We start from the raw sequence: 22,862 nt of genomic DNA on the forward strand, positions 1-22,862 counted from the left end.
TCCACCTGCAGCAACATGGCAAGGAAAGAGGAAATGTCCCAAGGTTAGGGATATGTCTCAAAATACCGAGTACAAGAGGCCTAAACCTGGATGGATATCATTCACTCATCCACCACCCCCCATTCACTAATCCATCATTCTTAGAACATTCACTCCAGCCTGTTATACTCCAGGCCCTGAATTTTGGAGAGACAAGATAAGGTAGGAAAACAAATAGAAGGTTTACCACTGTGTGTATAATGCGCCATGATCAATGTCATGTAAATCCACATATGTATATACTCAGCAGTAATGTTACTTCCTCCTAGGAATCTAAGGGAGGGTGGGAAGCTGGGAGACTTACTTTTCTCTGCATCGTTTTTGTACTTTTACAATTTTGCATCATGAGTATGTACCACCTGCTCCAGAAATCAGTTTCAATGTAAAAAGTGTTCCCGACTGCCATCCCAGTGCTATGGTCACCTGAGCAGGCTGAAACCTCCGTCCGTGGTGGTAATGGTGTCAGTGGTAGTGCTTCGGGGTCAGTAAGTAGGATGAATAAATAGGCATCTTCTGGCCTTGTTGACTACAGCTGTGTGGCCTCATCCAAGAGGCTGCTGACCTGAGAGGGCTCTGCCCACCCACTCCCAGCTTGATCCACCCCCACAGAGTACTGTACCCAGGATGGAGGGAACAGGGGTAACCCACCTGCTGTGGCCTCAAGAGACCCGTTTATGTGGGCGTCATGTGGTCACATATGAGTGCAAGTCACACAGCCCGTGTGCCCCTTTCTTTCCCTGACAAATATTTCCCTTGGAGGCATTAGATGCTCTCCCAAGTCTGCTGTCACGCTGAATGGGCTGCTTTCGGCCACTGTGGTGTGCGTCCTCCCTCCTCTCCTGCCAGAACAAGGAATGCCACTCACTCACGTCCCTGCCTCCAGAGCTGCTGAGCTGCTGAGCAGGACCCAGGGGTGGTAGATCTGATTTTCCCATGTTCCAGTTCCTCCAAAGGTGCAGCCCCACTCTGAGATGTACCAGTACTTAGACTGGAGGAGACTCTGGTGATCCCTTTGGGCCAGAAAGGCAGGGGAAGACACACTGGATGGGTCTTAGGGGTTAACTTCTCCAGAGACTTTTCTCAGTGAGTCCTCCCTGGGGGCCTCAGTACTTCGTGCCACTGCCCTCCTCCTCACCACCTCCCAGAGAACTGGAGACTATCCTCATCCCTAGTTTATTATTTATTTTTTTATTTTTATTTTTGGCTGCACTGTGAGTCTTGCAGGATCTTAGTTCCCCAACCAGGGATTGAACCCTGCCCACGGCAGTGAAAGCACTGAGTCCTAACCACTACTTGTTATTCAGTGGCTAAATTATGCAACTCTTTGCAAGCCCGTGGACTGCAGCACACCAGTCTTCCCTGTCCTTCGCTATCCCCCAGAGTTTGCTCAAACTCATGCCCATTGAGTCGGCGATGCCACCCAACCATCTCATCTTCTGTCACTCCCTTCTCCTCTTGCCTTCAATCTTTCCCAGCATCAGCATCTTTTCTAATGAGTAGGCTCTTCACTTCAGGTGGCCAGAGTATTGGTGCTTCAGCTTCAGCATCAGTCCTATGAATATTTAGGATTGATTTTCTTTAGGAATGAATTCCCCTTCATCCCAATTTTAAAAGTGAGGAAGCTGGAACCCAGAGGTAAAATAACTTCCTCCCAAGTTCACCTAGTCCATGAACCTCTCAGACTGAATTCAGCCCAGGTCGGCCCAGCTAGAAAAGTCACCCACCTCTCACTCCACCACAAAGCCTCCCAAGGGGCGATACACTGGAGAAACAGGCTCAGCTTCTACAGCTGACAGAAGCCCAGATCACAGAGGAAGAGATTGGTGCTGCTGGTTATATTAAAATGTAAAACCCTCGTGCATCAGGACTCCATAAATAAAGCGAAAAGACAAGTCACTGACTGGCATAAGATAGTAACAGCAGACCCAGGATTAGAGCTGTCACAGATCAGTAAGAACGACACAAACAACCCAAGGAAACACAGCCTGGGATACAAAGGCAATTCACAGGAGAGGAAATCCAGAAGACCCATAAAACGATGAAAACCTTTCAGCTCCAATGATCAGAGACACACAAATTAAAAAATATGAAGGGGAGGCATTTGGCCCCTCTCAGACTGACATAAATTCCAAAGTCTGACGATTGCAGCTTAAGTCTAGATGGGGCACGGCAGAAACTAGCCAGACTTTCAGATTCTAGGATGTCCACAGCCGTGTGGTTTGTATGGTACAGAACTGGAAACAAATGCCCATCAACCAAAGAAAAGATTAATAAATTGTGGTACCTAGAGTAAAAAGGATTAGAACAGTGATAATGTACTCTGCAGAGCTCTGCACATTAACATGGATAAATTTCAAACAAAATGTTGAACGAAAACACGTTGCAGAAGGCAACGTACAATATTATATCATTTACGAAAACTTGAAAAATCTGCAAAGCAAAACTTTATGTGTTTTATGAATACATACATACATAGCATAAATATGAAAACGTGTACAGGAATGATTCACAGCAACCTCAGGGAATTCAGTGGTGACCCTCCGGGCTGGGCTGGGGGGGTGGGCGGGGTTGGGAAAATAGGCTGGGAAGCCCCGGTTTATTTGTGATGTCATGCTTCACAATCTAGGTCCCTGGGAACATGGAAGTCGTATATATTTGGCCCTGTATTCTTCATGTTAAATGTTTTATAATAAAGAAAAGCAGGGAGCTGGACAGTTGCTCCAGGGTCAACTGCTTCCTGGGTCACTAATTACTGTTAGAAAATTCCATCTGAAATGTATCCTAGTCACTGCTCCTAATTCTGCTCCTTCGGGATCCCATGTGGAAACCCAACTATTGATGGTGTCATCCGAATTGGCTCCTGCCCTCAGCAGGCTAATTGTGCAGGCTGGCAACTGCAGAGAGAAACCCGCATCTCCCAGCCACCCCTTCCACTGTCACCCTCCTCCACCCCTCACCAACCCTTCCGGCCCTCTTAGCAGATGGCTGCTCACACAGCATGTTCTTTTCTGTGGAAAATCCTTAAGAAGCCCAGAGGCAAAGGAGGCTCAAAAAAATTATGTTTGCCAGTGGCGTTCTCTTTGCAGACTGTGGACCAGGCTCATCAAGGGATACTTAGTGGGAGAAATGAGCTGGGGGTCTTTGGGACATCTGTTGTTGAGTTGCTATGTGACTCTGGGTAAGTGACACAACTTCTCTGAGCCTTGGTGTCTCCCCAGGTACACTGAGGGAGAAGCAAACCTAGAAGCTTCAGCAGGGACTGGGGAGCTTTGTAAAACACAGACGCTGGGGCCCCAGAATCAGAATTGCCTACGGTGGGGCCCTAGAATCGTCTTTCTGATGAATAGCCCGGTGATGCCGATGCCTGGGCAAGTCTGGGAATCATTAGATGGTCATTCCAGGTTGGACATCCACGTCTGTGAGCAAACGCTAAACACACCACCTTGCTTTCTCTCCCCATCCCCAGTGCCTTCCCGCATCCTTGTTAATCATCACCCTGAATAGTTTATGCCAAACAGGGTGCTGGGTGAGAATGAGGGAGCAGATGAGCTCTCAGAACACAGCCCCTCGCAGCCTCCCACTCCTTAGTAACTGCAGGGAAGCTGAGAAAGAAGACGGGGAGGAGGGCAAGAACCCTACCCTCCACGGGGAAAGGAAGGGCTGGTGGTGGGGACACGGCCCATCTGCCGAATTTCTGCCCCTCCACTCCAAGACCCAGCACCCCAGCTCCTAGAGCAGTTCCTTCCTTCCTTCCCTGCCTCCACCCCCAGCGAGGACAGGAGTCACTGCAAATCACAGAATTCTAGAACATCAGAGGCAGACCAGTGTTTTCCCAATTGTAGCCATTCACCATCATCTTACTACCTGTACTATTATTTAATTGATACTTACTTTTACATTGACTCACTGTTTTTTGTTTTTTTTTTACTTGAATGCCTACTTTAGCCCCACTCTAAGCAATAATATCTGTGAAATAACAGGTTTGATGTGCTAGTTATTTTTTTGGTCTAATACACTTTAAAATAAATACATAGTGATTTCCATTTTTAAATGTCCATTTATTTCTCTCCACTTTTCAGAAACATCAAACCGGTCCATCCCTGCTGCTTTACAGAGATGCAAACTGAGACGCAGAGAGAGGTGGCACTTGCCACTGTTCACACCACTGGGTGGAACCTCATATTCCTACAGGCATACACACTGGAGAGATGAAGGGGCACACACCGCAGCGGGAGGGTGGGGGCTTCCGGGCACCCTGGTGACCTTGACCTTTAGAGAGATCTTCCTTTGGTTGTGCACTGCCCCCTCCTGGCCGGTCCTTCTGTAATGTGGCTCCACCTGGAGAGAGCCACCTGGAGAGTGCTGCATTTAATGATGCAGCAGCTAGGCCCACCTGGGCCTAGCTGCATTTAATGATGCTGAGATAAGATAAGAAGCTGGGATAGTCAGGGAAGGCATCACTGAGGAGGTGGCATCTGCCTTTGGTTTTGAAGGATGAATGGACTGGGATGAGCTTGAATGTCTACTAAGAAAGTGTGATAGGATCCCATGGTTCATCTGGGGGAGGTTTGGTAAGCAGAGGAGTAGCGTCATGCCAAATGTGGTGTGAAGAACAGACAAGGGACAAGGGACTTCCCTGGTGGTCCAGTGGCTAAGATTCTGTGCTCCCAGGGCAAGGGGCCTGGGTTCAATCCCAAGTCAGGGAGCTAGGTCCCCCATGCCGCACCTAAAATCCCTGGTGCAGGGGAGGAGCCAAGATGGTGGAGGAATAGGACGGGGAGACCACTTTCTCTCCTACAAATTCATCAAAAGAATAACTGAATGCAGAGCAAACTTCACAAAACAACTTCTGATCGCTGGCTGAGGTCATCAGGCGCCCAGAAAAGCAACCCATTGTCTTCGAAAGGAGGTAGGACAAAATATAAAAGATCCCTGGTGCAGCCAAATAAATAAATATTGTTTTAAAAGATAAATAAAAGGACAGGCAAGAAGAGAGCGACAGGGGAGAAGAGCATGAGGGCAGAGACTGCCTGGAGGGAAGGACAGTGTAGCAGCGGTCCAAGCCAAGAGGGATGGGGCCTACCTCTGCCCCTAGCCCACTGGGGACCCCTCCAAGTCAGTCCCTACCACTGGGCTTGTACCTTTATGGGCAAGAAGAGACAACTGGGTTCCTTGCTGTCCAAGGACACTTTCAGCTCTGAGAAAGAAAATCACATAAAGAAGAAATTATGCCGATGAGACTGTGGTTTGTTACAAGTCTTTGGGCAATTAATCTGGCTTTAGCTATTAAAATAAACCCATGCATCGCCTCCGGCCCACTTTTGATTCCATCCTACAAAAATGAAGCTCCAGTCTGTACAAATGTATTTACTAGACTGTTTTGAGTGGCACTGGTGTCTTAGCCAAACAACTGGAAGGCACTGAACTGTATCATGCTGTCTCCTGCCTCTGTCAATTGCCCCACCAGGGGCTGGTTAGGGCACTCTGGCAGCCAGCGCCTGTCCAAGTCGTGCCACTCCCTGGCTGTGTGGCTGAGTCCTTGACCTCACTGAACCTCAGTTTTCTTACCTGAGGGCTGTTAGGGACTTCATTGGTGGTCTAGTGGTTAGGACTCCACACTTCCACTGCAGGGGGTATGGGTTCGTTCCTTGGTCAGGGAACTAAGATCCTTCATGCTGTGCAGTGAACAAAACAACATCAGAAACAGAGCTGATAACTAGCTCTATGCTTCCTATGGTGCATCCCAGAGTCTTGTGGTACCCACTCTACAAATGGGTGCTGCTCCTACTACTCAAAAGCCCGTGGCAGAGCCAAACATCTGGAGAAACAGCTCTGATATGTTACTAACTGAAAAAGTCAGTTGTGGACTTTTGTGTTTAGCATGACCCCCCTGTGTAAAACAAAAAAGAGAGTGTGGACTAGGAGACTGAAATCTTGCCAAGGATGCCTGTGTCTGTCTGCAAGGAAGAACATGAGGCCAGGCCCCTGAGCTGGTTGAAGGGGTCTGAGTATAGGGAATGTTACTGAAAGCTCAGCCTCTCTGTGCGCTGGTGCCGAATCAAATCTGAGAGACAGTTTTTGGGTGAAGCAGAAAAGGACAGCTTTATTGCTTTGCCAAGCTAAAGGAGACACACGGGTTTCTGCCTTGAAAGACTATGTGTCCCAACCCAAGAGGATTTTTTTTTTTTTTTTTTTGGGCCGTGCAATCCAGCCTGTGTAGTTCCCAGACCAGGGATCAAATTCACACCCCTTGCATTTGAAGCACAGAGTTTTAACCACTGGATGGCCAGGGAAGTCCCCAACCAACCTGGGGGCATGTGATGAAGGTGTTATAACAATGGTTCAAAGGTGACGTCTCTGATATGTGACCAGGGCTTAATTTGATCTCAGGTGGCCTCCAATCTTGATGAGATTCTCTGGTCCCTTTAACCGTGCTGCTCCTCTCTTAATTGGCAGCCATTCAAATCTGCCCTTCGGAACTCAGGGAAAGTCATGGAAGCTGGAGTCTTGTCTATAAGAAACAGGAGACAAAAAGGAATTTGTACCTGGGAGCCCTGCAGGGCCTCACTTGGGTGTCAGGAAGTGGGATGGGTCTATGGCCATACCACCCAAAAAGTGCCTGATCGTGTCTGATCTCAGAAGTTAAGCAGGGTCAGGCCTGGTTAGTACTTAGATGGGAGGAAGTGGGCTGGGAATGAATGAAAGAGAGAAGATTAACTCAGTATTTATGTATCTATAAACTGTTTGACTTGTTACTTCAGTAATAACTTTTCAATCTTTTATAACCTTTTAAAACTCCAATGAGATTGAAGGAAAAAAGAAACAGAGAAACTGTCATCCTAGAAGAGAGAAGAAAGCTGCGGGAAACCAGCTGGCCCAAGTGACTTGGCCCAGGGAGAACCCATGGTCACAGTGGATCAGGGGGCCAACTTTGGGTGCTGGGGACAAAGGGAGCCTCTCTTGAGAGTGTTTGTGTTGGTATCAGTCCAGTTTCTCCAAAGAAGAAAAGCAAATTTGAAGATCAGAGAGGGCAAGAGACTAGCCCAAGGTCACACAGCAGTGCTAGGTCAAAAAAAAGCAGTCTCCTGACTCCTGGCCCAGGATCCTCTTCCTTATGTTGAGCTACCTCCAACCTCTGTTCAGGAGCCACTTTTGCTGGGAAAATAAGGGAGTAGAGTCCTACATGCTTAGCTTCCTTCCCTTCTATTAACACTCTTTCCTTCACTTATTTCCTGAGTGCCCTGCTCAAGAAGTCGAGATAACCAAGGCATACTGCTTTCCCTACCCAAGAGTTGCTCACAGTTGAGTGGCCTGGAAGCTTCTGGCTTCTAACACTAAGAAAGACATCTTTTTCTAAGTGGTAGAAAAATGCTCTGAGGCCAGTTTTGCATGTGCTTTATCTTGTTCTTTTTTTTTTTTTTTTAATGCACTGTTTTGTTTGTTGCTGCCTTAACTGTTGCCATGTTATATTTTATCAGTTTAATGTTTTGATTTTATGCTTGGGCCCCCAAGGCAATTCAGTGAAGGGTATGATTTGGAAAATCAAGGAAATAAAGAAATTGTCCACAGAAGAGGCAGCCTCCCAGGAGCCAAGGACAAAGCATAAGTGCCTAAAATGAATTTTATTAGGAACAAAACAAAAACAAACAACCTGTTGCCAGACAAAAGGTATTAGACTGTCTTGGTTTGGTTTTCGTTTAATTTAATACTGATTCTCCATTTCTTCCAAGGTCATCCAAGGACAGACAACTCACTTTGTTCTCCACTGACTTCGAGAAGCCTCCCACATTTCCGCTTCTAGGTCTGTACTCACGTGTGCCCCGTCTGCTCTGCCCTCCTCTCTTCCTCAGGAGGCAGGCTCTAACCACCCTTGCATTGGCCAGTATTTATGGATTAGGGTTGGGAATAATGCAGCCAACAAGAGAACCATCAGTCTGCCTTCAAGGAGTTTACATTCTACTAAGGCAGGCATTCTTAACTGGGGCCATAACACCCCAAGGGGCTGAAACTGGTTCTTGGAAGGGTTAAAAAAAAACCTTGATCTTCCTAATGATTTACATGTTTATCACCCTGTTTGCCATCTCAGTGAGAAGCCCCACCAGCCACCCAGTCAGTGGCCAGGGCATAGTCATCAATTTGAGTTGCCAATCCCCTCTGAGCTCAGGCTCCTGGCAATTGACCTTGTGGCTGCCCAGTCCATGAAGGCTTCCACTCTCTCCCTGAAAATGGACTGCATCTGTCTTTACTTTCCACATTGCCCCGCCTAGATGCCAGGGCCCAAAGGTTAGGCATCTCTTTTGCCAACATTTTAGACCCCTATGCCCTTTTTCCACCCATCTGGCACAGCCCTGGGCCTGGATAAACCTTACCCAGGACTTTCCCCTGCTTGCACGTGGGTAGGTGAGCTGCAGTGGGGAAATCCCCCAGCCAACAGGATAGGACACACTGGGGTTGTCAACACTGTCAGGCATTTGAAATTTTGTGGGTAAGTTTGCTCCTCTGAATGCACACTCTCCTCCTTCCTTCAAACGCCTCACCACCTCTCCCTCGCTCTCAGCAGACCTTGCCTCCCACTTTGCAGAAAAAATAGAAGCTGAAGATGAAATCTCCCTTAACATCCCACTACAAACCTACATCTACATCTGCACCCATCCTCTCTTTGTTCCCTCTTTTGGTTCTAGAGAAGTCATCCCTCCTTCTTTCCAAGACCAGCCCTTCCACCCACGCGCCTGATCCCATCCCCTCGCACACGCTCGTGAACATCGCTCACTGGTTGCCTCCCCTCTTTCCCACACCCTTAATTAATCTCTCCCCTTGATCTGCCATCAGCCTGAAAACAAACTCAGGTCTCTTCTACCTTCTAACACACCTCCCCTCCCCCAACACACACACACACACACACACACACACACACACACACACACACACACAAACACACAGCCTGTCACAACATCTCTCTCTTCCCCTTCACACAAATACTTCTCAAAAGACCCACTGCCTCCCTCACCCTTTCTTCACTCATTAGACCGCTGCCATCCGACCCTCTCCATCACTTTGTACAAAGAGTATTCCCTAAAACCACCAACAGTCCCACGTCTGTCAATAACTGAAGCTGCTGGTCCCATCCTTATCCTTCTGACCTCTCAGAGTATTGCCCCTTGACTCTTCCCACTTGCCCGAAACTCTCAGCTTTCTTCCCTTGGCTTCCTTCCCTATGCCCACTCTCCTGGATTTTCTCCCACCTCTTGGGCCCTCCTTCGCAGCCTCTGCAGGTACACCCTCATTTTCACGGCTGCAACCTGTGGGTGTGCCTCACAGCTCCATCCTGGGGCACCTTCTCTTCTCTCTGACCAATCTGGGCCTTATCCACAGCCACGTGATCATCTATCTCCTGACAACTTCCCATCCTCGTGTGCTTCTAAACCCAGGCCTATTCAACATCCACCTCCAGGGTCCCAAAGGTCTTTCAAGCTCAACACGTCTAAGGTGGAACTTGCATTTTTCATGACCCCCTCTGCAGCCTCCCATCCTCACTCATCCAGCAACCCCTCCCAGTTCACCTTCAGTTTTCCCCATCTCAGTGAAAAACCACTGCCTGTTTTCATGGAAACCTCAGAGGTCATCCTGACACTCTCCATCCCCTCCATTCCCACACATCTCTATGGTGATTTTGCTTCCTGATACCTGGAACCTTCCACAGCCCTCCACCTGTGCTCCCACCAGCACCATCCCTGTAATATTCTCCCTGGATGCCTGCCTGCCCTCCTAACCCTAACCTGTCATCTTGCAGCTATTCACACACACACCATTCCACTCTCTACCTACAGGGGTCACATTAAAATGCAAATGTCATCCTATCCTTCTTGGACCTACACTGTCAGTGGCTTCCTAAATCTCTGAGGATGAAGAGAAAGATCCTCAAAACAGAATCTGCTTCTGCCATCCTTCCAAACTCCCCAATCTCCCTGCTCTCCCTCTGGGCCCTGTCATGAAGGTGTTTTCCTACCTCTTCTCTCAGTGGTACCTTCTGCCTCAGGCCCTTTGCACAGGTCCTTTCTTCTGCCTAGGATTCTTGCCCCTACCCTACTCTCCCCTGCACATAGTTCAGAAGTCCTCACAAAGATCACTTCCTCAGGGAATCCTTCCCTGACCCCCAAGCAGAGATAGATCCTCTCAGATGATTTCATGGTAATGGCTAACGGACACACAAGCGCAGTACTATTCTTGGAACTTTTCTGTGCATTTCTGCTTAGAACTCATTTACTCTTCATGGCAACCCTATCAGGTAGAAATTATAATTACCTCTATCTTATGAGTGAAGAAACTGAGGCACCAAGAAGTTATGTAACTTAGCAAAGGTCACCTAGTTAATAAGAGACAAAGCAGGAGTTTAAACCTGGGCAGACTGACTCCAGCATAGCTTTTAAAGACCCCTCTTCCATAAAAAAAAAAAAAAAAAAAAAACTCTATCCTTTTCTTTTCTACACTTACTCACCACTTGTAACAATGTATTTGTATATGTTTGTTTTTGTTAAAAAAAATATAAATAACAAAATACATGTAACAAATTATATGTATTTGTTTAGCTTATGTCTCCCTATTAGACTATAAGCTCTATTGGGGTAGAGCTTATTTATTTCCAACAGTTTTATTTCCAACAGTAGTTGTTCAATAAATATTTGCTAAATAGCTGAATGTAGATTAGTCTCCTCGCTCTTCCTCACTTACCATATTCCATCTGTTACCTGGTCCTGTCCCTATTTCTTGCTGGAGCAATCGTTCCTAAGCCTAGGATGGTCAGGTATGTGCTTACCCCGTATCCTAAAATTGGTCGGAAAACGTTATGTGTCTGTATACCTTCAGAATTTTCTACAGGAAATGTTAGGGTGCTTCTTGCTCTCTTCACTTTCTTGATGGACACATGAAGTTAAGAACAGCTGATTCAGGACTTCCATGTTGGTCCAGTGGTTAAGAATATGCCTGCCAATGCAGGAGACGTGAATTCAATCCCTGTTTTGGGAAGATCCCACATGCCATGGAGCAACTAAGCCCGTGTGCCAAGAGATACTGAGCCCATGCTCTAGATCCTACATACCGCAACTACTGAAGTCCTAGAGTGCCCTAGAGCCCATGATCTGCAAGAAGAGAAGCCATCGCCACAATGAGAAGCTCAAGCACTACAACTGAAGAAAGGCTGTGAGGAGCAATGATGACCTAGCGCAGAAGACCAAATAAATAAGGAGACCCAAATAAATAAATAAGTAAATGAAAATCCAAATAAATAAATTAAAATTTTAAATATATGTTAAAAGAAAAAAAAAAGAAAAAGAATAGTTGATTCAAATATTCCCCAGCCTAACTCACCCTCTCCCTGCCAATCTCCTCTCCACAACTACAGCACCCTCACATCCAATTTTGTTTTCCGCAAATCCATCCTCTATGCATTGGTCATAGCAATCTTTTGGTCATAGCAATCTTTTTTTTTTTTTTTTTTTTTGGCTGTGCTGGGTCTTAGTTGTAGCATAAAGGATCATCAATCTTCGTTGAGGCATGTGGACTACTTAGTTATAGCATGAGAAGTGTTAGTTGTGGCATGTGGGTTCTAGTTCTCTGACCAGGAATCAAACCCAGGTCCCCTGCATTGGGAGTGCAGAATCTTAGCCACTGGACCACCAGGGAAGTCCCCATTGCAATCTTTAAAAAACACAAACCCAAGTTACCCTCCTGCATAGAATCAGACAGAGACTGGCTATTGCCCTTGGAGCAAAGTGCAAACTCTGGCCAGGGGGAGGGGGTGTTGTAGGCCCTGTTAACTTGTCCATCCTTCTGTGTCCTCACTGGTTCCCTCAACCCTCCAACTCAACAGTCCAGCAGCACTGACCGTGTTTTATGTTTGGTTCCTGGCCTGTACTGGAATGGTTTCTCCTGTCTATATTCATGCAGTGCCCTCTGCCTGGGATGCCAGCCCTCTTCTCTGCACCTAGAAACTCTTAGTCTGTCTTTAAGCCTCAGTTTAGATACCCCCTTCGGGTTAGGGGCTCCTCCTTTCTCCCATAAGCTGTGCCTGCCCCAGACAATGCGCAGAAGACATTGAACCATAGTTGCTTGATTACCTGCCTCTCTCTTCCCTGTGAGCTTTGAGGGCAGCTGCCACATCTTATATATCCCGCAGTCCTAGCCTAAGCGCTTGCCAAAGCTATGGCGCTCAATAACTATTCAATGAATGAATGAACGATGACAAATGATGACCGGTTCATGTGTTCTAAAACGATTTGTGAAATGATTAAATGAGTGGGTAAGTGGAAGTTCGAGTCTAGAGAGAGCTGGAGAATAGGATGTTCAGAGATGAGTAAAACCCGATTGCAGCTGTCACACAGCTAAGAGGAAGACAAATGCCTTCAAGGAGCGAGTCTGAAGGATTTAAGGGGGAGGTATTCTAATCTTAGGCGGCCCAGGGGGCGTGTCCGGATCCGACTCCCGCCCTCCCCGCCAATAGGCGGTCTCATTGCTACCCATGCCTCCTCCCCTTTCATCCGCCGAGGCGGGGCCGGCCACCTTTGGAGATAAGACTACGCTTCCCGGCGTGCCGCGCGGCGGGCGGAGGAGGAGCCGGAAGTGGGGGGCGCGAGGTCTAAGGGCACAAGGGAAGTGGCGGGCGGGGACTGAGGGGGGCGTGCAGGTGAACGGACAGGCCGGGGGTCGCGGGCATGGCTGAGGCCAGGAAGCGGCGGGAGCTGCTTCCCCTGATCTACCAGCATCTGCTTCAGGCGGGCTATGTGCGCGCGGCGCGGGAAGTGAAGGAGCAGAGCGGCCAGGTAAGCGTGCGCGGGCCGTGTCCGAGGGCCGCGTGCAAGATCTACTGAGAGGCTGCCCGCCCCTCTTCCTCTGGCGGCCTGCGGGCCCCCAGATCTCGGATCCCGCTGTGCTCTGGGACGCGGCCCAGGGTGCCGAAGGGGCCGCAACCTATGCCCCGCAACTCTGTGGCTCCCAGTTCTTCTGGGCCTCAGTTTCCTTATCTGTGGAGTGGGCGGGCCGGGACGTGAGATCGGACGCTCTGGGCTTTATAATTCCCGCGCCCCTTACCTCCACCCCCTTCCGGGAGCGACAGTTTAAAGTTTCGAAGTCTCGGGCCACGTGGCTCGGCGCGGCCCCCTAGGGCTAAAAGGTTGCTGTGAGTCTGAGGAGTGGATCGCTACCAGTCCTGGAAGGGGCGAAAGAGCGCCCCGAGAAGGGGCCTGAAGCTACTTAATTGAGCTGGAGCTCAAACCCTTAGCAGCTCTTCTGTACTGATGGGGAGTTGAACTCGCGCTGTAGTCGTTCTTACTTCATCCATTCCTCGAGCAGCTGTTAATCTGGCAGTGAGGGTGCTGGTGATGGAATATAGAATAGTGAGGAGGGTCCCTTGGCTCACTAATTAGAGTTTACAGGCTAAATCTGTTAGGGGAGATTGACATAAATCAAAGGACCAGAAAGTAACCGTGCACTCAACACTGCATTAAGTGCCAAGAATGGGAAGCATAGGGTGCTAAGACAGGAATGGCAGATTGCCTTAGTCAGGGATATCCAGAACTGCTTTCCTGAGGAAGTGAATGCTGCTTTGAGATCTGAGAAAAGGAAGTGGATGTTCCAAGTAGAGATGCAAAGTGTTGCTTATGTACTGGCCGCCAGAAAGTTTTTTATGACTGAAGTATGGGGTACAAGGGTGACAGATCTCTGGGGAGACGGAGGCAGGGGGCGGGCTTTCTTTGGTTTTGGTAAAGTAGTGGTGAGCCACTGGAGGGTGTTAAGTTGGTGTGGTGGCTATTGATTTGATTAGTCAGTGCCCCTGTGGCTATGGTGTAGGCTCTGGTCATGATACTTGCTCTCAGGACCTCTGGGAGAGACTAAAGGATTACAAATAAGACATCATCTGTGCTTTTCCCAATCTTTGGACCTCAGTAGCTTTTCTTACTTCACTTATATCACTTAACAGCTACAGGGAACGAAAGGGAGTACCTGTCTTCTTTGGGGCATTTGCCTGGATGAAAGAATCCTGCCCTTATGAAGCATACATTCCATCAAGAACAGACAAATGACTGAATTTTTATTTTTTTAAGTTAATGATACAATGTGTAGGGTGATGGTAGGTGCTAGTTGTAAAAATAAGGCAGGTAGAAGGGATAAGGAATGTCAGAGTTATATTATCTATAGGGTGGTCGTGAAACCCGAATGAGAAGGTGACTTTGGACAAGGACCTGAAGAAAGTGAGGGAGTGAGCCATGCAGTTGGCAGGAGAGAGCATTCGAGACAGAAAGACCAGCCAGCCCCGATGGGGGCGGAGTCCCCTGACAGATTTGAGGGACTGTGAGGAAGCCAGTGTGCCTGGGGCCAAGGAGAGTGAAACTTAGACTTTCACTCACTGTCAGTTACAGTCTGAATGTTACTGGCCGCTGTGCTGTACAGTTACTGTTGTAGGTTGTCTCCTTCAGGCCTGAGAGCAACATCTTAGATGGGTACTGCTGTTATCCCCATATAAAGAAAGAACCTGCAAGCTTAAAGAGCTGAAGACAGTAGACTATCCAGTTAACAAATTCTCTTTACCTGACCCCAGATGCACCCTCCTGGCCACTCTGCCTAAATCCCTGGCACTTCACTCACTCAGCCTCCTTGGGGCACTTGACACCCCAGGTTCTTGACATTTGCAGAGAGAGATCAGTTCTTCTGATCTTGGCTCCAAAGAGCTTTGCTTCTACCAAAGGTTTGGCACCATTTGGTTCCAGTGTCTGCCCAGTGGGTGAGCAGACAGCGTGGGTGTCTAGTCTGTGGTTCGTACTGCCTGGGGAGATTGACCAGCCTGACTTTTGAAAGGTCAGAGGTGGAAAAAGTCCTGTCTTGTGGCACCTAAGCCTGGAGAGTACCAGGGAGGCTGGATAAATGCTAGCCTGGAATATTCCCACTCTACTCTGTCAAAGGTACTTCTCACCAGAATATTGTCTTAAAAGGTTTTAGTTGAAAGTACTTGCCCTGCGTGTCTCTGAAAGATTCGGGTGGTCCTGGCAGAGCCGAGCAGACAGATTGCCCAGAGCAGAAAGAGCCCCTTCTCAACCATCTCTCTGCAGATCATGATGTCATGAGAGTGGGGCCCAACGAGGAACCTCGCTGTGCTCGGGAGGGTTAATTGCTGCTTTCTCTTTGCTTCTCTGCAGAAATGTTTCCTGAGGCAGTCTGTAACCCTTCTGGACATCTATACACACTGGCAACAGTAAGTCTAACGGGGCTGAGGGGGTGCAGGAGGGACACCCCAAGCTCTCAGCATGAAATCAGCTAGGATACTAATCTGGTCTAAGATCTGTCCCCATAACCCACTGTAGATACTGTTATCACCTCTAGGAAGCTACACCACAGATACGGGTGTCTGTCTGATAGTAGAGAGGACTCTGAGAGCTGTGCTCAGTGCCTCTTAAGGACAAGAGCTTCTCAGCAGCTTGTTATTCATTCAGTCAATGAGCATTTATTGAGTGACTACTGAATGCCGGGCTCTCAGTACAGAGATAATGTCATGAGTGAGACATGCATGGTGGCTCCTTTCCTGGAGCGGGCATTGGAGTCAGGGAGGTAAGCACGCCACAGAGAATGAGACAAGTGAGTGTAAAACTACGGTGGTGGTGAGGATTATGAAAAAGAGGTGCCTGGCGCCAAAACTGCCTGAATAGGTTAGCCTCACCTCATTTAGGTGTTTAGGGGATGGCTTCCTTGAGGTGACCTTTGAGTTGAGAACTGCAGGGATCGGGGAAGTGAACTTGGCAATAGGTGTGGAAAGGCTGATGGAGTGTACCTGGCAGAGGGAGCTGCTGATTTAAGGCCTGTAACTGCAGTGCGGTGCAGACGAGACTGGATGGTCGTCAGGGACCACCCCGTGACAGGCCTGATCATCCATGAGGAGAAGTTGTGTCTTTGCCCCAAGAGCTGTGGCAGCCATGGAAGGGTGAAGTGGAGAGCAGTGAGAACACTGGCTTGACTGGGCAGGCTGTGGATGTCAGCTTCCAGACAAGAGCTGATGGGCTTGAGGCAGGAATAGCGTAGGAGGGAGACAGTTTGCAAGAACACTGGAGGATGAGATGAGGGTCTGCAGATGATTTGGAGAAGAAGTGTAGTCAGCTCCCAGGTGTCTGACTTGTACGCTTGAATGGAAGGAACCCAACATGGAGCGAAAGATTTCAAAGACATGTTTAATGTGAAATGCCTGTGAAACAGGCAAAACAAGGAGGGCGGATAATCCAAGGACATGTCAACAGAGGAATGGTTTGAAAATGAAGGAGGGGATAATCGTTCCTTCAATGAACTGGCCTGACCACAGCCAACTATGGGAGTGAAGGACCTGCAGTTGTGACCCATGAGGAATGATAGTGAATACGCAACTGTCTGGGTGGAAAAGAGTTGGCAGAGGGGCAGTGGAGGGACCACTATCTGCACATGTTTGGAGACAAAGGGAGTGGGGTGTTCCCTGGGGCCTGAGAGACTGAAGTGGGACCCATGTGAACCTGCTTTAGGAAGACAAGTGTCAGCTTCTGAATAAAAGCAGTTGGTCATCAAAGCTGTCCAAAACTGATGTGGGCTACAGTAGAGTGGTGAGATTCCTGTCATCAGAGGTGTGTAAGCAAAGGCAGGCATGGTAGAGAAGGGATCCCAGCTTCCAGTAGAGAGCTGAGGTCTTTGCAAGCTCTGTCAGCCCTCAGTTCTTGGCTCTTCTCTGCTGCTGAGGTGAGCACAGGGCATGCCCCCCACTTCCTCTTCCACGTGCCCAGGTGTCTGGCTATTTGTGCAGCACTTCCTTCCCCAGAGAACTGCTTCAATGAGCTGCGCCACACGCCCTCCCCTGCCACCAGCCCCTTCTCTGGATGAGGGGTACTGACTTGGATGAGGACCTCACGCCCATCAGAGCCAGCCTCACCTGGTGGTTCAAACCCAGCTGTATGACCTTGGACAAACTTGACCTCCCCAAGTCTGTCTCCTTCAGTATAACGAAGATAATAATAGTAAATGAAGTGCTAAACCTGGCCAGTGGGGGCATTACCCCTCTACTCGCCTCTGTTTAGTGAGCCCCTACTCTGGGACAGAGCTGTTCTCGATGTAGTTGGAAACAAACTGGAAGAAAAAAATCTCTGCACCTGTGAAAGTTACATTCCACGGGGAGAAGAGAGGCAGAGTGAACCTATATGTGTGATAAATGAAACATGTTTTTGCAGAAGATTTCCCAACAAATGGCCTTCCTGGGAACAAGGGAGCCAGGCAGCACATCCCAAACCATGGCAGAATGACACATCTGTCCCACGTGGAGAGTGTGGCACGCAGACAGTGACCCCCTCGGCCAGGAGGCTGGGCTCAAAGGATGTGATGCTTGAAAATTCTGGCAACTCAGCAATCAAAGTGCTTATCCTCCCCAGAGCCTCAGATTGACTTTGGACAGGTCACTTAGCCGTGAAACTTAGGCTAGGTACTGTAGTGAGCTGGAAAAAGTTCTGCCAGCCCTCCCCTCCCAGGGCATGCAGTGGGGGCATCAAGTAGAAGTAAGTAAAATAACAGGAGAGAGAAAAGTGCTTTGAAGAAAATGAAACGGGGCAGAGAATATCTTAGAGGACGGTGGTGACCAGGGAGGGCCTCTCTGAGAAGGCTGTACTGGAGTTGAGGCCTGAGGGACACCAGGGACCTGGGCAGTCTTCCAAGAAGAGGTTAATGTGGGTGCCACAAGTCCTGAAGGAAGGAGGAGCCTGGATGGTTCTGTGAAGTGTATTTAGTGCCGGCACTTAGAGTTCTGTGACTCTTAGTTGCTGTTAGAAAATACTGTCCACCCTTCCTGAGTGTTTGGAGATGAATATACTCTAAAAATACAATGAAATGAGTGAAGATGCACAACACAAAATTGTTTCTGCACTCTGTTTCATCACTGTTTAAAGTCTCTTTATACACTTTCCCTTTGGGGACAGGGAGGATGTGGGAGGTCTTCCTTTCCAACTCTCCTAGGGTTGTCCTTGCCCCCTGGTCGAGCTTGCCAGTCACCCTTGTCCTGCAGAACTTCGGAGATTGGCCGGAAACGGAAGGCAGAGGAAGATGCGGCCTTGCAGGCCAAGAGGACCCGCGTATCAGATCCCATCAGCAGCTCAGAGAGCTCGGAAGAGGAGGAGGAGGAGGAGGCAGAAGCCCAAACCGCCAAACCCAGTAAGAGCCTTGGGTGCTGAGAAGGCCCCTGTCTCTGAGCTGGGGGCTCAGTGCAGTACCCTGCTCCTCTTGGGGACAGGCTATTGTATATTGGATTGTTCCAAGGGAGAGTACACCTCCAGCTGCACCTTCCGTGAGCCCTCAGAGGACCAGCTCCTTTTAAAGGGAAGGTTGTAACAGCCCCACATACCTATTTCAGTCTTGATTTGAGCCCTTCCTCTAGGCCAGACATTGTGTCCCAGGCGCTAGGGTAGGAATCCAGTGGTGAACAAAAACATGGATGGGCTCTTTTAGTCTAGAGGATTGTAGAGTCAGTCTCTCCAGTCCAGGAACTGCATTTTTTAAGCCTTCCAGATAATTCTGATAAAAACAGAAAAGCAGCCCACATTTTCAGAAGAACTGCTAGAGAGATTTCAGAGATGACAGCTGGCGGGCGCCTCTTCTGTGTGCTCAGGGGCTATTTCAGCAGCTGCCTATCTGAAGTGAGCAGGTTTAGCACCTGCACGCTGTCCCAGGCCCTCTGGTTCCAGTGCATCGGCAGGGGCCACCCTGTGAGGCCTTCACAACCCCTCCTCCCCCCATTCTCCAGGTAGTTTGTGCTTTAACCAACAGTGGTCACAGCTCCACAGAAGAATTACCATTCTTCTTTGAATTATTGATTTTTACTTACATAGAAGGTAACTTCTTAATTTTTAAATATATTTTCTGATTATAAAAGAAACACAGACTTCATTATATTCATTATAGAATATGTGAAAATGACTTTTTAGAGAGGTAGGGGAAAATTACCCATATTCTTGGCCATGTATAATTTGGCAAATTATTCTTCCATTTATTTTTCCTTAGCATGTTTTTTCAAATATTGGCAATCATACTGAATATATATTTTATACTTTGCTTAATCTTTGAAAATTATAATGCAAAACAAGTTCACTGTGAATGCTACAGAAACACAGAAGAGAAGTGGGAGGTTTCCTGTTCCCCTTGCCTGCTCCCTTTTCTCTCCCTAAACTTATCTCCTGGAGGGTAGCCTGACGTTGCTGACGACGCTCCCCTTTGTATCTGCACTTATACAGATAGACATCCGTACAGGCCTACTTCCATGCTTACAAGCTATTTGAAACAACAGCTGTAAAACTGCCTACTGATTGGTTACTCAATATTAATGAATTTTTAAAACTCTAATAATGGAATTATAATTGTACTTTTTAAGAGTCCTCATTGAGAGAAACTTGCTAAAATATTGTTGGGCAACATGATATGATGTCTGGTGTATTCTTCAGAATAACACTCACTGGGGATGGATGAATGAGGGGCACAGTTGAAATAAGATTGGCCACAAGTTGATAATGGTTGGGGCTGGGTGGCTTAATCCTCTTCCTCAGTACTTGTGAATGGGCCTAAAATGTTCCATAATTAAAAATCAAGACAGGGCTTCCCTGGTGGCTCAGTGGTAGAGACTGCCTGCCAGTGCAAAAAACATGGGTTCAGTCCCTGGTCCGGGAAGAGCCCACATGCCACGGAGCAACTAAGGTCATGCACCACAACTATTGAACCTGCGCTCTAGAGCATGTGCTTTGCAACGAGAGAGGCCACCACAGTGAGAAACCCACGCACCACAACTGGAGAGTAGCCCTGTTCTCTGCAACTAGAGAAAAGCAACAAAGACCCAGCTCAGCCAATAAATTAAAAAAAAAAAAAAAATGAGAGATGGAACTAAATGTCAGGAAAAGATCATGTCATTCTTCTCAACAGCATCATATTTTTTAACCTAATCAACACTTGTTTTCTCTTGGCTTTGTTTATTCATTTATTTTTGGCTGTGGTGGGCCTTCCTTGCTGTGTTCAAGGTTTTCTCTGGTTGCAGTGAGGGGGTGGCTACTCTTGTTTGATTGTACAGGTTTCTCCTTGCAGTGGTTTCTTATTGCAGAGCACAGGCTATAGATCACTGGCTTCATAGTTGTGATGCATAAGCCTAGGTGTTCTGTGGCAGGTGGGATCTTCTCAGACCAGGGACTGAACCTGTGTCCCCAGCATTGGCAAGCAAATTCTTAATCACCAGACCACCAGGGAAGCCCCCAACAGCATCTTCTTTATTTTACAGCATACATTAGAAATCTTTCCCTAACCTGAGCTCAAAGGAGACAGTATCCTGGTATCAAGGCAACAAGGATCTAGAAACCAACATTTAACAAGATTCCAGTCTTGTAGTTTAGCTCCCCACCCACTGGGAAATGGTTTAAATTCGAGCAGCTTTCTCTGTGGACCTGGGGCTGCGTGACCTGCCCCTGTCTTGCTAAGTGGCGTTCGGGGCTGCAGTGTGGCAGGTAGCCTGTGGGAATGACATCCCTGGAGTTGTTTGGGCCTTCAGGGTAGTGTGCAGTAGGTCTGGGAGCCAATCCCTTTTCCTCTGGGGCCTTCGGTATCTCGAGCCTCCAGGGAGCTGGGACCCCACTGGGGATGCAGTCAGTCAACTTTCATGTTGCCACTCTCCCCTCTTGCTCCTGAGGGATGTGGTTGAGCACTACCGAGCCCTTCCTCAGTCCAGGCTCAGCCTCAAATCTCATGCCAACACCAGGCAGCCATACAAATTGAATTGTTAGGTGAGCTGAAACCTTTCTTCTTCCCTGCGAAAAGGCTGGTCTGGCTCACCCAAAGGGTATTTGTGTCTTGCAGCCCCGAGACTAGCAGCTACCAACTCCTCAGTCACAGGGACAGTTTCGTCTTCAAGTGTGAAAGAAAAAGCCAAGGTGAGTGGGACCATCTTCCAGACTGTCACCCATGGGCGGTGAAGTGCCCTGTAGGATACATTCCCTGGCATCAGAGAAGGATTGGGTTGTGGGTAATTGCCCAACTTGGATTCAGATCTCAATCACCAGCTGTGTGATCATGGTGTGTCCCATTCACCTCTTCGGGCCTCAGGTTTTTGTAAGATGGCGATGATGCCTACTGCTGTGAGCCATTGGGCACCTTACATACCTGGGGTAGACGGCTCCTTTCCTCCTCTGGCCCTGCTTTCAGCTCTTCACTCAGAGAGTCATTCCCAATACAGTTACGTTCCAGGTACCACGTGAGGCAGTGGAGACACCATAGCAAACAAGACACTTGTGGCTTTGAAAGCTCGAGAAACATTTTCTAGACTGGAAACTACTTGGAAGGCAGAATATCATTTTCTGGTCATTCACAAAGCAGTGTCTCAGACATGTTAAGGACTGTGTCCCTGATACTGACTGGAGCATTAGCAAAAAATATGTAGAAATAATCACGAGGCCATGATAACATCTACAATAAATTGCTACTTACTGCTTAGCAAAACTGCTGTGTCCTAAGAACTGTAATTCAGTTCACACCTCTGCGAGGGGAAGTACCGTTTTCAGCGCCCTCCTTGACTGGCCACAGGTTGGTGATGAATCCATAACTTCGAAGATGAAGAAACAGAGGCTTATGGAGGTCATGCGCCCAAGCTCACGGGTCTGAGAAGTGGCGGAGGTGGGAGCCGAAGTGGTCTGTGCTCTTATCCACCTGACCGTACCCAGTGTCTGTCACTCCTGTTCTCTGTAGGCAAAGACCACGAAAGCCAGCAAGACGGTGAACTCCACGACACACTCTGCCCCTGGAAAGGCAGTGGCCCATCTCCTCACTGGGAAGTCACCCCAGAAGACGACAGCGCCCTTGGCAAATGCTGTCTTGGTGTCAGAAACCGAGGAGGAGGGCAGCGTGTCAGCCCTCAGAATCGCCACCGCGCCTGGTGAGGAGCCCCAACCTCTAGGGCCAGGCCCCGAGGGCAGGCTGGGGAGGCAGACCTGGGCACTGCTTTGGCAGGCCCCCGAGACATTCTGGAATTCAGGCGGTTGTCTCCATGATGGCGAGGACCCCCACCTCAGGCCACTTTCCCCTCCCCTGGGTGAGAGAGAATCTGCTGCAGGGACACCTCAGGCTTTGCTGAGGGAGTGTGAGCAGCCGGCGTGGGGTTGGAGCATTTTCTGGTTTATTGCTCTTAGGTGGGTACCAGTGCCCTCCACAGAGGCTTAGAGGCCAAGCCGAGAGGCCTGGGTTTGCCTCTATATCGTATGTAAAATAGGCATTTGCCCTGCCTGCTGCCCTGTGATGGGGGAAGGAGGTTTTCCAAGCCCCCAGGTGCTGGCGCTTGTGTGTTTGGACCTATTGTTACACCTCTTACCAGGCCCTCAGCTGTGCAGGGGCAGGGGGGAGTATAGGATGCACCTCAGCTGTTCGTCTTCCACGCGGGGAGGAGGCAGTACTCATACCTGGCCCTGAGTAATTGGCGTGGAGTGTGCCAACAAGAGGCAGGTGGGTCTATAAAGGGTTGACCTTCAGTCCCCTCCTTGTTTATCCCTCAGGAATAGCATCCGCTGACCAGGCTGACAGCTCCAGTGAGGATACCACCAGCTCGAGCGATGAGACAGACTTGGAGGTAATTGCCCCCGACCCTCGGAGCGGCCCTCTGCAAACCTCTAACCCTCCCGGGGCCTGGCCAGGGGCCTCACCTCCCAGTGGTACCTCTCCCCATTCAGTGGGTGTTTTGGGGTGACCAGGAGCTGGAAGGCTGAGCCCTAGGCAGGTTAGGAGCCAGAGTTTCACTGTGCTCTGGGCAGGAAGAGGGCCTG

The 22,862-nt window shown here is 48.8% G+C and overlaps 1 protein-coding gene across 13 annotated transcripts in view; it reads left to right on the plus strand.

Moving 5' to 3' along the window:
- Window positions 1–12,701: 12,701 nt before the first annotated feature.
- TCOF1 (treacle ribosome biogenesis factor 1) overlaps window positions 12,702–22,862 on the plus strand; it is a 39,121-nt gene continuing 28,960 nt past the window's right edge. For all 13 annotated transcript variants that reach the window (XR_010660922.1, XR_010660921.1, XM_065918903.1 and 10 more), the window contains exons 1-6: window positions 12,702–12,854; window positions 15,225–15,280; window positions 18,089–18,234; window positions 20,911–20,984; window positions 21,796–21,982; window positions 22,596–22,669. Coding sequence is in view for 11 of the 13 variants with exons in the window: in XM_065918903.1 (XP_065774975.1) it covers window positions 12,747–12,854; window positions 15,225–15,280; window positions 18,089–18,234; window positions 20,911–20,984; window positions 21,796–21,982; window positions 22,596–22,669 (645 nt within the window). In the remaining 2 variants the exon portion in view is untranslated. The remainder of the gene's footprint in view (window positions 12,855–15,224; window positions 15,281–18,088; window positions 18,235–20,910; window positions 20,985–21,795; window positions 21,983–22,595; window positions 22,670–22,862) is intronic.

This window comes from Muntiacus reevesi, chromosome 1 (genome assembly GCF_963930625.1).
Source record: "Muntiacus reevesi chromosome 1, mMunRee1.1, whole genome shotgun sequence".
NCBI classification, from domain to species: Eukaryota; Metazoa; Chordata; class Mammalia; order Artiodactyla; family Cervidae; genus Muntiacus; species Muntiacus reevesi.